Genomic DNA, 15,538 nt, shown 5'->3' with positions numbered 1-15,538 from the left:
GAAAGGTCAGTGTAAAACCATTTTAAAAAATAACTGTAGAAATTGGAAGTAATATTTGAGGTAGTGTAGTTCTTGCAAAGCCTTTAGGCTTGTATCGCATAGAATCCTTATTGTTAGAAAGTTTATTTTTTTGTATTTTGTGGGTAAAATTGGGTTACTGACGTTTAATGACTTCTGCTATGGGAGACTTGCACACCCTAGTGGAGAGCCATATTACATACGAAAAGTGTAGTTTATGTCTGTTGGCAAAAAGGAAATTAAATTAAATTTTCCGAAAGCCGAACACATGAACAGTGTTAAAAAACATCGTGTGAGATGATTTGTCTAGAAATCATATATTTTTTAAAGTTATCATACTTTTATTTTGAAAACTAAATAATGCACCGGAAGTGAAAGTTTCGAACAGTAGAGTGAAGTAGTACGATACATACACACACACGAAGAAAACGATCTACCTATTTCTACCTGATGACGGTCAAATAAGACATAAATCTTTTATTCACAAGGAAAAAACTGAAATTATCGGACAAAAAAAATGAACTTTCAGAAAAGCTTGTCAAGAAACTCGTAAGCTAGCAGTCTTCTCCTTTAGCAGCTACAATGCTAATGGCTGTGACGGCCGGCTTTCCCCCGTTTAATCCGCTCCATCGATGACCATGGATGTCAAAGCAGTCCTCGAGTTTGCTACAGTCACACGAGGCCTCTCTTTGCTTCTGCAGGTATATTTTTAGCTGCTGTAATTGGTTAAACAGAGGTAATAATGCGCATAGGTTAGCTATTGTGTTCGGACGTGTTGGATAGTGATTAAAAGGGAAAACCCCAGTTTACCGTTTATATTTTTCTTTTACTTTTTTTGTTCCGTTTTAGTTTCTTTTAACGTTTTTTCCCCTCTGTCAGGCTGTCGTAAATGCTGCCATTCCTGACCACGAAGCTGATGCGTTCAGGCCCCCTCGGACAGAAGAACCTCTGTACCTGGACTCGCTGGTGGATTGGTTGTTTGGCGGTCTATCCCACTGGGATGCAGAGCATTTTCTCTTCATCGCGGAGAAAGGATACCTCTTTGAGCACAACTTTGCCTTTTTCCCTCTCTTCCCTGTCGTCATCCGGGGCCTGGTGGAGACTTTGTTTTGGCCCCTGAGCAGCTGGCTGAGCTTGCGGGGCCGGCTGCTGCTGGCTGTTGCTCTGGGAAACACTGCTCTGTTCCTTCTCAGCGTGGTATCCCAGCATGCCCTCAGCAGACTCGTCCTGCAGGACAGACGCCTGGCCCTGCTCTCCAGCCTGCTGTACTGCATCACTCCTGCCAATGTTTTCATGACGGCCGGTTACTCCGAAAGTCTGTTTGCTGCTCTGACATTTGGAGGTCTGTTCCTCCTGGAGAAAGGGTTCACGTTCAGAGCCTGCCTTGCCCTCAGCATCGCCACGGCAGCACGCTCTAACGGCCTCGTTAACATGGGCTTTTTACTCTATCTCCCAGCCGTGCATGCCATTTCTCAGATCCGAGAATACCGTGCCACATCTAAAGGCCACAGTAAAGTCCTCCATTACATCTGGGTCATCACCCGTCTCCTCCTCACCTCCCTCTTTGGGTGCACAATAATCGCCCTCCCCTTTTGTGCTTTCCAGTATTATGGCTACAGGACTTTTTGCACCCCCTCCACCTCTCCGGAGCAGGTCCATCCTGCTCTCCTGTCCCTGGCGGAGAGCAAAGGTTACCGCATTCCTGATGAAAATGGTCCACCGCCCCTCTGGTGCATGAGACCCCTCCCTCTGCTCTACTCTCACATCCAAGACGTGTACTGGGATGTGGGCTTCCTCCGCTACTTCGAGCTGAAGCAGATACCCAACTTCATCCTGGCCCTGCCGATGGCCACACTCGGCATAATGGCTGCGTATGCATATTACCAAGCGAATTCTGAACTCTGCTCAAGACTTGGACTGTGGAGAGCAGGTCCAGACGAAGGGCTTGCCAAACCCACGCCAGGCTTTTTTAACCCCCGGGTTTTTGTCTATGTTGTCCATTCAACAGTTCTCCTGGTCTTTGGAACACTGTGCATGCACGTGCAGGTAAGAAAAACCCACATCATTTCTGGACCGTCTGATCCCGGTTTGCAGGATTTACCATCTTCCTTCTCTGCGTCTTCTAGGTTCTCACTCGGTTCATGGCCTCTTCCTCGCCTGTGCCCTTCTGGATAAGCGCTCACCTGCTCCTCCTCAATGAGCCGCTTCTCCACCAAAGGAGAATGTCGAAGCCCAACGTGCAGCTGCAGCCCCATTCAAGAAGTCACACGCCTCAAAACCCCATCGTTGCACTGTTGACGCACTTCAGAAGCTGCTCTCCGACCACACGGAGCATTCTGGGATACTTTGTCTCCTACTGGCTCGTGGGGCTTGTGCTGCACTGCAACTTTTTGCCTTGGACTTGACTTTAGATTCAACTGGGCTGTTTTTCTATGTAGGACTGGGCTGGATCTGCAACTTTGGAACACTAAAAGTAAATATACTCCGGGTCGTTGCAGAACACCCCATAAATAGTGAAAAGTACATGTTAAATGCAGTCATTTGCATGCAAATACTTAATATACCTCAAACAATTTCAGTCTCATTTCTTTATAAAAGAAAAAAAAACTTTGGGTTGCCAGAACTTGGATAAATTATTTTTGAATGTTTTTTTTCGTGGTGTTTCATTTTATTTTTGTCGTTCTTTGAAGACAACGTTAAAAACAATTGCATGACTTCATTTAGTGCGGGGGTTTGGGGGGGGTGAATTTCTTCTTTTACCTTAGAAAACTTGAATTATTTATCTCAGCTGCTGCACTGCATGTCCAAAAGATCTGCTCCAAGTCAAAGCTGGAAATCTTTTTTTGTAAATAAAAAAATATATAAATAAAGAAAATGTCTTTTTTTTACTTTTAATTTATTCACAGTTGAGAGTAAATAATAAAATAACTTAATGCAACACGGACTTCATGAAATGAGTAGGGTTGACTTTTGATTTTATTTTTGAGTCAATTGATGCAGTTTCTGTTAATCCATTTTAATTGTCAAATGAGGTATTTCTGATTGAATTTTGCTACACATTTACAAGAGAACTTTTTGAAAAAAAAATGTCAAAATACCATCTTCTTTATCATTTTAATGAAGTGACAGAATGAGCTGTGTTTAAAAAGAAAAAGCTGTTTGGCGGATTTATTTTAATTTTATTTTTGAGTCAACGAACCCAGCTTTATTCTGAAAAAGCCTTTCTGGCACTGACTTTTATTTTGAAATATCAGACAGAAATGCTTCCATAGCGTTCACACCGAACGCGATTGGCGCAGCAGAGGTGGCCGGTTTTCAAAAGAGTGTTTGAAATCTCCCAGGCGGACGCCGCCCTGTGCAGATCGCCTGGTACGCGGTGTATGTTGTCACGTGTTTTTTGCTCCAACGTCACATGTCAGTCATCGTAAAAATATCGCGCGCTGCGAGCAGCATAGGACTTCACAACCTCAATGACCTTTGGAGTGACCTTTTGCATCGACATAGCCACCACACTGGTAGTATCAGACAATAGCAACAATATGTATTTGCGAGTGCACACTTTAGGGTGGCTGAGTCTTCTAAGAAATTCAGTGTACTTGTGACCCGGGAAAAGTTGTTGTGGCCACGCCCCTTTTTGGTATTATAAACAAAAATGTGTCGCTTTTTAGGCAATTTAATCATTTATGAGGATGCGAAAAGTATTACAACCTTCGATAAGTTACGTCTTATAGACAGCACCAATTCATGACTCTGACAACATGACTAAAAAAAGTTCAATCACGAGAGTCTGAAAACTCATCTTGATTAAAAATACACCATACAGAGCTGCTGTGAAAAAGGAGATTCTCTGTCCAGCTGAAGTCCTGCTGCCACTTTCCTCCAAGATCATCAATCTCCAAGCCATGAAGGCAAACCAAGACTCTGACATCAAAATTGGAGACCAGCTTGACTCTAAAGCTGCTCAGACAATTGGAGGAAACCTCCAACAGACTCCCAGAGACAAAAACCCAACTTCCATCAAGAAAGAGCCTGACACTCTTTGGGTCTGAAAGGTTCACCAGTAAAGACGCTCTCAGCCAAGAAGCATCCATCGGCATCTAAACCAAAGCTAAGCCTGCAAAATCAATTATTTTGTCTTTGGTAAGTAAGTTCATTTTATAGCTCAATAGTTTTAAGGAAGTTTTTCTGTGTTCTAATGGATTAAGGACGACAGACAGAAGGATGGAGTAAAAACTATTCAGCCCTTACTGCAATAAGTGTCAAATAACAAGCTAAGAGGCATGTATGTATTTGAAAGCTAAACGGTTATTCCCTTAGTTTATAAAGTTTCATACATGGATTTATGTAATATATTATTTATGTACCTTTCTTTAAAGCATCAACCTTTCATTAAAGCCTTAATGTTTGTTTCTAGTCATGGTCATTTATTTATAACTTGAATATTTCTTTTAAGAAATTAACTTTGTTCAAATCAAAAATGTTCTTTGTTTTCAATGTACAGCAGGTCCATTGGACCTTTTCCTCTAAAATCCATTGAATGTGTTCGGTCTGAGCAATAAAGTTTAAAAAAAAAATCGAAATAAAAAAATCAGCGTCAATACGTCACAGTACGCAGTGACGTACATTAGTCAAACGCAAAAGGAGTATGGGAAATGGTTCATGGACGCTTTCCTCGTCGCTGAATTCCTTTAATAAGTCGTTTCATTTTGCTTAAATTTGTGTTGAAATTTCAAGCCGTGTTTACTTTATCAGCCAAATATGGTGGTCAGTCTCGAGTCAGCTCGGCTCGAAAAACCGACTAGTGGCGAAGAAGACCTTAACGGCAGTTAGCTTGTTAAGCTAGTTTTAGGATGATGGACAGCTGAAAACGGACACAAGTACGATGTAAATCATGTACCGTAAGTGAAACGCGAGACCCCAGCCTAGCGAAAGGAGACATTTCCCCGGTGCCTTTGGCTACACTTGGAATACGTTAACTATGAAGAACTGCGAGTATCAGCAGATTGACCCGCGGGCGCTGTCGGTGTCACCGCTGTCGGCGCAGATTCACACCGAGAAGAAGGAACAGCGGCCGCGGAGGAAGTGGGAAGTGTTCCCGGGGAAAAACCGATTTTTCTGCGATGGACGTCTCATTCTATCTCGGCATAGCGGCGTCCTTCCTTTGACACTAGGCCTTATTGTTGTCACGTGTGGCCTTTTCTTCGCATTCGAGTAAGTCAGTGCTTTAATTTAATGTCAACGTTTCGATTTCTGTTTTTTTAGTGGCCCTCTAGTCAACATTGTGGCCTTTACACATAGAAAATCGAATGTCACGTGTTTTGAACCCTTTTATTGTGAAAGCAAATTTGAATTAAAGGAAACTTCCTTCACAGTTGCCCCTTCCTGGTGAAGCATCTGACCGTCTTCATACCTGTGATAGGAGGAGCCCTGTTTGTGTTTGTAGTCATTTCTCTGCTGAGGACGAGCTTTACTGACCCTGGAATTCTGCCCAGAGCTACCCTAGATGAAGCTGCAGACTTGGAGAGGCAGATCGGTGAGACCCTGGTTTGTAATTACACGCTCTCTGGAGGACATACAAGAGGAAGGAGCTTTGCCATATGGACGACACGTTGTTTGTTGTGGAAGTGCAGACTCAGGTCTAAGCTGCTTAACCTCTGTTAGCACAGAGGGAGCACGAACACCTTCACACAACTCCACATTAGGCATTTGCATACTGACTTATTTGGCCCCTGAAGGGAAAGGATCAAACGTAAAGTCTAACGAAGTATAATTTTCTGACATTTTTTTTAATAGATTCCTCAGGCTCCTCAACTTATCGCCCCCCTCCACGTACCAAGGAGATCCTCATCAACCAGCAGATGGTCAAATTAAAGTACTGTTTTACTTGTAAGATGTTCCGGCCTCCTCGGACCTCCCATTGCAGTTTGTGTGACAACTGTGTTGGTAAGGAAGTTGTCAGATTACCACTTTTTAAGGAAAAATGATCAAAATTAACATTTTGTTGTAACTATTATTGATGTAAAAATCAAACGCTAACTCGCATTAAGTTTAAAAAAAATGGGTTCATGCTGGTGAGCCTCATGTCTACAACTGTAATGGCAGTTATTTAAAAGGCCCTATACCATGCAAAAACATTTTTGAGCTTTTAAATGTGTCGTATTGTTAATTTCTCACAAAAATAAGCCCAAAGTGGTATTTTGATCCATTCACGCATTTCTAAGTAATCTCGAAAAACCTGCTCTCTGAGCACCGGCCCCTCTCAATCCACAAAAACGAGCGGGTTCTCACATTTATACGTATGAAAGTGAGGATCCGCACCTTCCAGGCGTAGACCTCAACTATGAGAGACAAAATGAGGGGGAAAAATCCAGAAAATCAGTCTGATTTTATTTTATTTTATATTTTATAGAATTTATTTGCATTTTAAAAGAGCACCAAGCTGCTTTTTATAGGTAAGCAGTGTGATGTGAAGAAATCAACTGTGGGACCCATTATTAGGAAATAGAAGACAAACAAGACCACTGATAATCTCCCTCCATCTGGGGCTCCCCACAAGATCTCACCCTGTGGGGTCAAAATGATCACAAGAACGGTGAGCAAACATCCCAGAACCACATGGGGGATCTAGTGAATGACCTGCAGAGAGCTGGGACCAAAGTAACAAAGGCTACCATCAGTAACACACTACGCCACCAGGGACTCAAACTCTGCAGTGTCAGATGTGTCCCCCTGCTAAAGCCAGTACATGTGCAGGACCATCTAAAGTTTGATAGAGAGCATTTGGATGATCCAGAAGAGGATTGGGAGAATGTCCTATGGTCAGATGAAACCAAAATAGAACTTTTTGGTAAGAACTCTACTCGTCGTGTTTGGAGGAGAAAGAAAGCTGCATTTCATCCAAAGAACACCATACCTACTGTAAAGCATGGGGGAGTAACCATCATGCTTTGGGCTGTTTTTCAGCAAAGGGACCAGGACGACTGATCCATGTAATGGAAAGAATGAATGGGGCTAGGGCTCATTTAGTCTCTCATAGCTGATGAAAATAACAGGCCTCTCTCATCTTTTTAAGTGCACAATTGGTGGCTGACGGAATACTTCTTTTGCTCCACTGTAACCGTGTTGTCATCTGACATGTCAATTCTAGTTGGTTCTATTTTCATTAGCTTCCATGGGTTTGCCATTTTTAGTACATAAATGCTACATTTGTTTGAATAATTGTTGAACCAATCTTTAAATACTTTTAACTTGCTTCAGCTGTCTTTTCTGTTGCTGATAGCTTTGAAATCTGCTCGTTTTTGAAGGTAGAATAGGATGTTTTCAGTGGTGTGCTTTGAGTTTGGTGTAAAATGTCAGAAAACATATTTACTTTCAGTAATCCTTAATAATGTTTCATTGTCCCTGTTTCCCTATTTTCTGGTGTCTCTTCAAATATGGTGCACTAGAAATAAATGGACTTTTGCTTAGGAAGTTCTTTTGCATTCATGTGGTGTTGAAAGATTTGTTGTTTTTCTACGTATATGTGTGTTTTCCAAGATGGACGGGCATTTTTCAAATGATTTACACCTTATTATTGGAGTTTTTGTTTTTCCCTGAGGAACATCAACTAATTCGTGGATTTGGCACTCAAATGAAAACAAAAGCCACAGTTTAGAAATAAAACCTCCCAAATCTTCAGTTTCGAAGTATATGGATAGCAATATTCAATCCAAATTAAAACATATATATATATATATTTTATTCCAGATTGCACTGTATTTCTTCCTCCTGGGTCGGGTTACCAAAACACTCCACACATCTGCCCTTCTGTCAAACTTAAGAACTCTTTGTGGCCCACGAGTCAAAGAGTTAGCCCACCCTGCATTAACGTAAAGCCTAACGTAAGGATCATGATTCCGCTGTAGGTTTGAAGTTTTTATTCTGGGAATTCAGCCTCTGCATTAAAACAAAACAAAACCCATAGATCGTCAGAAAATCAAGCTTTCCTCAGGTTCTCTTGACTTTGTCTCAACTTGCTTGAACTGACTTGCTGACATACATAAGTCATGTGTTTTTTTATTTAGGATTATTTTTTGTTGTTTTTGAGCAGCTTGGCATCCATGACAGGATTTTTAATGATTGGAAGTTATATATTTTTCTATTTTCGCGTCAGAAGGTTCAGGGTTCCACGGCGTGCGTTAATTCTGATAATGCACACTTTGTCAGCTATTAAACTGCTGATACATGTTCACTTGCAAAATAAATAAATACTTGTTTTTTATTACTTTATTCTTGTTATTTTTTTTCAGTTTGGATTTGTTACATGGTGCAGCCCGTTGTCACCAAACCCGACTGCAGCGGCAAAGCAAAGCGTTACATCTATGCTGGTTGTCACGATGGTTTGAATAAAGCATCAGTTCACGGAGAAAGTATCCAAGCCGCCGCAGTGATATAGAACAATTAAGCTATGTGACCGGAACTTTTCTTGTAGGCGTGCGGTTTTCACTGTCCATGATCACTTTTTATACCATGGTCCAGGTGAATATTTGATTCTGATTGGCTGCTGGTTGTGGATTAAAAAGTGAAAACGAACAGTGATAACTGCACGCCCCAAAACAGAGTTCCGTTCCCTATCTTAAATCCTCTGTATCACTGCGCCAGCTTCTTTAAAAACAACCTTTAGCTTTATCATCTGGACCAAAACGAGGAGTAAGAGGTGAACTTTCTCTCTGAACTGATGCTTTATTTAACCCATCGGGACGATCAGCATAGATATATATCACTTTATATTGCCGAATCTTGACTGCAGCGGTGGTGCGGCGCCGCACCATGTAACAAATAGTCCGCTTTTTGTGAAAAAGCAATCAAATAAAAAAAAAAACAAGAATTAATGACTAAAAACTGGTTATTTATTACTCTTGTAAGTGACCATGGTATAAGCAGGTTAATAGCCTTCGAAGTATGCATTATAACTTTTTAACACACTTCGCGGAAGCAACCGTTGGACGCGAAGGCTTCCACGTCGTGCATTAAAAAGTGATGATGCACACTTCATCGCCCATATTAACCCTTACTTAATGCACAACCAGCAGCCAATCGGAATTGTGAATTCACCCGGATCATGATAAAGGTTTTTATGTTAAATATCTTTAAATAAGCAGTCATTACCTAAACTAAATGTAACTAGAGAAGTTTTTATTCTAATTGGGTATATTTCTAACTCTTTTCTCCACTGTTGTTGTTTGAAAACAGAGCGATTTGATCACCACTGCCCATGGGTGGGAAACTGTGTGGGGAAGCGCAACTACCGCTTTTTCTACAGCTTCATCATCTCTCTGTCTTTTTTGACGTCTTTCATATTTGGCTGTGTCATTGCACACATCACCCTGCGTAAGTTTATGTTACCCTACGCTACACACATTTTCTATGAAGATGTGAATTTGTGAAAAGAACTTGATTTAAAATGATGTCTTTACAGGTTCTCAAGCTGGTAAAAGCCTTGTTCAAGCCATTCAGGAAAGCCCTGCTAGATATCCTTTATGGGATTTTTGCCATTAACATATCTTTTTTTGAGTTTGCAGTTTTTACCAAGAATACAAAAGCTTTTAATGTTTAAAGATTTTTTTTGTTAGTTAACCGTGTCTGTGCTCAAGTTTAGAGCAGGAAGTTGGCCGTTATTGTTGAGCTTATTAGTGTTTAAGATAAAAGCTACTCGTAACTTTAGGGAAAGAATGTGTCACTCATTCTCTGAAGCTGCATTGACGTGATTCACGATTATTTTTTTTGCTTCAGACGCCTCTCTTTTGACGTCTGTCAAATTTACTGCTCGCTGCATGTCCACAAAAGTGCCTGACGCCACAGACAGTTGTGGGAGGAGCTACCGCCAAATGTTTGTCTGTGTATATCTCATGGAAGACACAGAGGATGTTTAGAGATCGGATTTACCGTATATCTTCCAATAGTAGCCCTGGCATTTATTCCAGCCTTGGCAATCTGCCCAGCGTATTTTGGAGACAGGCGTCTATTAAAGCAGTTTTTGTAATTCGCCGCTGGCTTTCTTCGCACATCCACCAGGACATCTATTCGCTTGTTTCTGCAGCCATCTCCTCAATATCATCCATCTCGGTTACTTTTAGGACTCCAAAAATGCCACCGCACTAGGTTTAAATTGGAATGAGCGTTTCTTGGCCATCGCTACACTGGCTCACATTACAAATACCAAAGACACCCCATGTCTGCACGACTGTGCACAGGGCGGGGGGACATCGGGGGGGCTCTTAAAGGAGCCCGGCAACTATTATAGACCGGCGTCTAAAGTAACAAGTACCATTGACCTTTACGAGCACCAACAAACCCGCCGTTTCTTGGAGGCCTCTGTGACAGGCTTAGGCTCTGTGACAGGCTCGGGCTCTGTGACAGGCTCGGGCTCTGTGACAGGCTCGCGACCTGTCCAGGGTGTACTGCCTTCGCCCAACAGTGGCTGGGACAGTCTCTGCGGCCCCAGCAGGTTGAGAAAATTGAAGTTCAGGATGAAAATCCTCACATCAAGCAGCCATATTGGACTTTTTTTCTACCTGATCGACTCACTGAAATCGTCATGTGCCCAAAGCTTAGTCCCTGATTTGTTGGCGCTCAAAACGCGCTGCGCTTGAGGCCCAGATCGCGCCGTAAGACCTCAGATCGCGTTTGCACATTGACTTAACATTCAACTTGATGCCCCTGACACGCCAATCGGGTCAGGTGTGAATGCAGCTTCAGATGGTGGGAGTTACTTCCTGCTACACATGGTTTCATTCGAGTCTTTGCATTATTTTGTTGAAACGGGATCTTGTGCTACAATGAACACCTGCAATGGTGGAAAAAATGGGATCTGTTTTCTTAACTCTTCTTCCTGCACTGTGGTAGAGTTGGTGATTTGTTTCTTCTCCATCTGGTCTATTCTGGGCCTCTCAGGCTTCCATACTTACTTAGTAGCCTCAAATCTGACTACAAATGAAGATGTAAGTAGTTTTGTTTTGCAGTTGTGATAGCACTGAAGTTTAATGAGTGATTGTTTAAAAAAAAAAGCAATTGATTACTTACTGCTGGCTTTTTGTTCCCACATTTAAAGATTAAAGGTTCCTGGTCTGGTAAAAGAGGCGCAGAGGAGTCTGGGAACCCGTACAGTTACAACAACATTATAACCAACTGCTGTGTCACGCTGTGTGGCCCTCTGCCCCCAAGGTAAGTAGTGGAATAAAGAAGCATTGATTTCTAAACCTGCACTCATATTGAACATGATTTGGAAGAATGAATCCAGACAGATCCGTCCATTCACTTCAAAAACGAATTCTATATTCCGTGTCCAAGTTCCTCACCGTGGAGCATCTTCCCTTGGCTTCAGTTTTGTACTTTCGGAGATTGCCAGCCCTGCTACGTTTTGAGATGAACTTGTAATAACCTGGACTCTCTGATGTATTTTCCGGAGATCCAAAATCAGATCGATGTTATGGTTGCCGGGCAACATGTGTCGCTCCTCTCATCATAGCCTACTTGTATGCCTATAAGTGTAGACCTATGCGCTGTAAATGATGGCGACTGTCAGTCATTTAGTTCTTGGCCGGGCTAATAATGCCGGTTACGCACACGTCCTCCCACCAACCCCCCCCCCCCCCCCTTTTTTTTTTTTTTTTACCACCGCTCCAAACAGAGCAGCCCGCCATTTGGTGATATCTGCTTTTAAGGCATGTCGGCCTTTAAATCTCATCTCATCACATCTGTAACTTCACCAGTGAACATGCGTTGTGTGTGTGCGCCTAAAGGCAACCCTTTGCTCTGCCCTGTAGTCTGATTGACAGAAGAGGCTTCGTTCCTCCTGACGAGGTGGTGCCTGCAGCGTCTACTGCCTCCCAGATGGAACTGCCTCACTTTTCAACCAAGAATGACGTCAACATGGTAGGATGAAACGGCTCCGAAGGCTGTCTGTCCTGTGCGTTGTTTCTGGCGTTAGCCTGCCTCGTGTGTGCCTTCCCCCCCCTCCAAATGTCCCCCATGCAAGAAATGTATCCTCAAAGCTTTGCACTTTTCTTTTGTGTTACAGTAGAGGAAAGAAACCCTTTCAAACTTGCATTCATTCAAATAAAAGCTGTAGAAATGTGCAGAAAGTTTTTACAGACATTTATCTGGTCGTCTGCTGCAGATGTGAAGCTTTTTATTGTTTGTTTTTGACTCAATAAACCATATTTTTATGATTTTTCTCTTTTGTTGACGCAAACTGGTACTTGATGGTTTTATTTATAATCAGGACATGCAAAGGAAAATGTGTCTGAAAAGCAGCACTTCATAAAACATTGTCTCTCTATTACCATCCTGCAGTGTGTAACAGATTCTATTTTTATATAAAATGCACAGGAACTGTTTTGTTCATCTAAATAAAATGTTTTGTTTTCTAAGATGTACTCTGTTTCTAGTTGAATTATTTTTGCCACGCTTGCATGACTCATCAGAATCATTTCTTAATATCCCAGGTGACGTTTTCCGTCACGGATCTGATGTTCAGCTTTGTATTTATTCATCTTTGTTAGGAGGAGAACTGTCAGGATTTTTCTTTGTCCTGCACAGCCTGAAGGCCGCTGTCAAATGTTGGCAGTCGACGGTAAGAGTAGGGATGGTAAACGGCGATCCCGGCGCCTCGTCTTTCACTGCATCCTCATCCCGAGTCCTTTTTGCAGCCGCTCTAAACTCATTACTAATGTTTTTTCCCCTTTTGCGTGCACATCTGTACCTGTTCTTGCACATGTTGCCATGGGGTGATGCGGTGTGATGCATGCCTTTGACCTCACCTTCCACTCATTCTCCATAGCTCGTTACGTGTCTGAAGCTTGATGTTGAAGGGCTTTTCCAGCTCTTCGCCCACTGGATTTTCTCCGGTGTGCTCCGATTTTTCCATGTGCATGTGTTTGATGAGAAACGGATGAAAATCTGGTCTCCGTCCGAGCAAAAGGAAACCACTTCTTAACGCCGTCTGGCCCTGTTGTCATGTGAGAACAAGAGTAAAGAAAAGGATTTGTGGTAGCAAAAAAGCTCTGATCATTAACCTTTCACCTCAGTGCTTCTCAGCTTTTTTGACAAGTCAGTAACAAACCTTTTGATGCTTTAATGAGCAAAAACGGATACGATTTCACTTTTCTTCTCACATAATTGTCTATATTTGTCCTCTGCCTTCAACTCACTAACTCCATTCTCCATTTGAACCTTCTTGCTGTTTTGTGCTCCTAGTTATCTAAATAAATGTTGTCTCTCTGTGTTTTTGGGGCTTCATTTTTTCATTGTTTTTCCTCCTCATCCTCTTCTTTCTTCCTCCAGTGCACTCAGAGCACCAAGGATGTCTTGGAGAGGATGATCAACTCTGGATCCCAGACTTTGTGCTCTCCGGGACCCCCAAAGACCACCCCACTGGTCCAGGGGCTTCCCAGCACCGCGGCACTGTCCCCTGAGCCTCCCCCTTCTGCTGGCTGCTCGGGACCGCTCGGCCGGCGGCCCACGGATTCCCGCTGCCCGCTCTTCAGCAGAAGCAGCGAGAAGGAATCGCTGCACTCCATCAATCCCGCTTTCCGCCTGGCTTCCCCCTCGCCGTCGGTGACTCGCACCGCTAAGACTCTGGGGGGCGCAGCTGACGTCAGCTTCATGCCGCTGCAGCCGGGGAGCGTTGGGGACGAGGCGCCATAAACATCGTGCCTTCGCCTTCATCGCCCGGCATCTTTTATTTTTTTTAAACACTAACTTTCCCACAGCTGGATGACTTGGTGAACATAGGAAGCACAATATGTTTTTATTTTTTGAAGATCTCTCCTAGTGCAGAAGCTCAGTGTTGAAGCTCCCGGTAACACTTTATGCAAACATTTAAATCTGGGAAAACTTGTCGTTAGACTTGAATGCTGTGGCACAGAGAAGCTGCTGAGTTAGACGGGCATCCTCTGGAACAGTAGCCATCCAAGTGAAGACTTAGCTTTTTTATATTGTCTTGTCTGCTCGTCTGAATTCCTCTGGGCAGGTTTGGTTTGACAGGAAATAAGTCAGTAACCTGTTCGATACAGGCGTAGACTGGTGCATATCTTTGTGATTTGTGTCATTTTACAGAAGTAACTGGAGTATGCAGTTAATGGAAAGCATTTTAGAGGTGGTGTTTGTGCTGAAAAATGTGAGCTTTTTGTCTTATGTACAACATTTAAATTCTTACTACTTTGTTTTTTCCTCACTGATGCACTATTTACTTTAAAATGGTCTGTTGGAATTATTCATTAGCTTTTTTTTTTCTTGTACAGCACAGGCTTTTCCTGCCAGATGGTTGTTCTGTCTGCTGTAAGGTAATAGTTTGGCCTCTAGGGGGCAGGTTATGATTATTAGTGCTTCACCAAGGTGGGCTGCTTTTTATGTTATTTATTTACTGTACCTATGTGGGGAAAGGTCACTGGTTTGTCTGCTGTGCCACAAGCAGAGCTCGTACGAACAAATGTGTTCATATTTTGCTGTGTAACAATGGAACATGAAAATAAATAATTTTTTAAAAACCCTTTTCCTCTTTCTCTTAAAGGTATATTGCTTAAAATGCAGTTTATTTCCATTAAGGCCTCATTATTTCTGAAACTCTGGAATCGAAGAGCTTTCTGTCATTCACAGCATTCATCCAAAAGAATATGAAAAAGGCTTTCTGATATAGTGTGACCGACAGCTTACAAACTTACACAACCAAAACTTTATTTTCTAAACCAAGTCTCAGTACTTATTTCATTGGTGTTTTGACACCGTTTGGACCGAATACAAAAAACATCAACAAATCACTATAAAAACATTTTAAAGATCTCGACTATTAAAAGAAGTTAAAAGGCAGCAGAAGAAAAGAAAAAAGAAAATAAATTCAGAGGATATAATGAAAATGGATTTTAGAAAACAAAATTAATTTCCAAACAATGTTACGAAATGTTAAAAAATGGAAAAACAAAATGAAATGTTAAAAAACCATAAAGATTTCAGAAAACAAAATTAATTTTCAGAAAAAAAACCAGAATGTTCAAAAATGACAAACACATGAGAAAACGAGACACAATCTGAAACCGGAAAAGCACCAACACTCATAAAATTTGAATCCATCTCTCACCTCACTTTGATAATTTTCCTCATTTCCTACTTTTCCTTTGAGGTGTTTGTCTCTTCCAGAATTTATTTTTTGATTAACTTGTATCAGTAAACACACAAAGAAAATACCCAACAATGCACATGTTTTGTAAACTTCTTTATTTTGCTAACATGTTTATTCATAGGCTTTTTTTCTTCGAAATGCCACACTTTAAATTCAACTGATATTTTTTGCGTCCACTAGATGTCCTCCTAGAGCAAATGAAGCATCATGAAACATTACACTGGAGTGAACCAACTGCATGAAAGGCTTTAATGCTTCATGAGGCTTCACCTGCCCATCACTGTTAATCACAGAATTATTCAGGCAAGCGCATAGCTTCTTTTGACATGATATCACCGAAAATGGAAACGGCTAATCATGTAA

The 15,538-nt window shown here is 41.9% G+C and overlaps 2 protein-coding genes across 2 annotated transcripts; both read left to right on the top strand.

Moving 5' to 3' along the window:
* Positions 1 to 27: 27 nt before the first annotated feature.
* Positions 28 to 2,893, top strand: pigv (phosphatidylinositol glycan anchor biosynthesis class V). The gene is made up of 3 exons (XM_004077660.4): positions 28 to 719; positions 898 to 2,064; positions 2,145 to 2,893. Exons 1-3 carry the CDS (start codon positions 651 to 653, stop codon positions 2,421 to 2,423), a joined length of 1,515 nt encoding a protein of 504 aa, XP_004077708.1. The 5' UTR covers positions 28 to 650; the 3' UTR covers positions 2,424 to 2,893.
* Positions 2,894 to 4,629: 1,736 nt separating this feature from the next.
* Positions 4,630 to 14,548, top strand: LOC101173734 (palmitoyltransferase ZDHHC18). The gene is made up of 9 exons (XM_004077735.4): positions 4,630 to 5,229; positions 5,391 to 5,551; positions 5,812 to 5,961; positions 9,250 to 9,387; positions 9,476 to 9,527; positions 10,895 to 10,997; positions 11,108 to 11,220; positions 11,823 to 11,931; positions 13,342 to 14,548. Exons 1-9 carry the CDS (start codon positions 4,997 to 4,999, stop codon positions 13,702 to 13,704), a joined length of 1,422 nt encoding a protein of 473 aa, XP_004077783.1. The 5' UTR covers positions 4,630 to 4,996; the 3' UTR covers positions 13,705 to 14,548.
* The last annotated feature ends 990 nt before the right edge of the window (positions 14,549 to 15,538 follow it).

The sequence above is a fragment of the Oryzias latipes genome, chromosome 16, assembly GCF_002234675.1.
Source record: "Oryzias latipes chromosome 16, ASM223467v1".
In the NCBI taxonomy this organism is placed as follows: domain Eukaryota; kingdom Metazoa; phylum Chordata; class Actinopteri; order Beloniformes; family Adrianichthyidae; genus Oryzias; species Oryzias latipes.
This window is presented reverse-complemented; position numbering and strand designations above follow the sequence as displayed.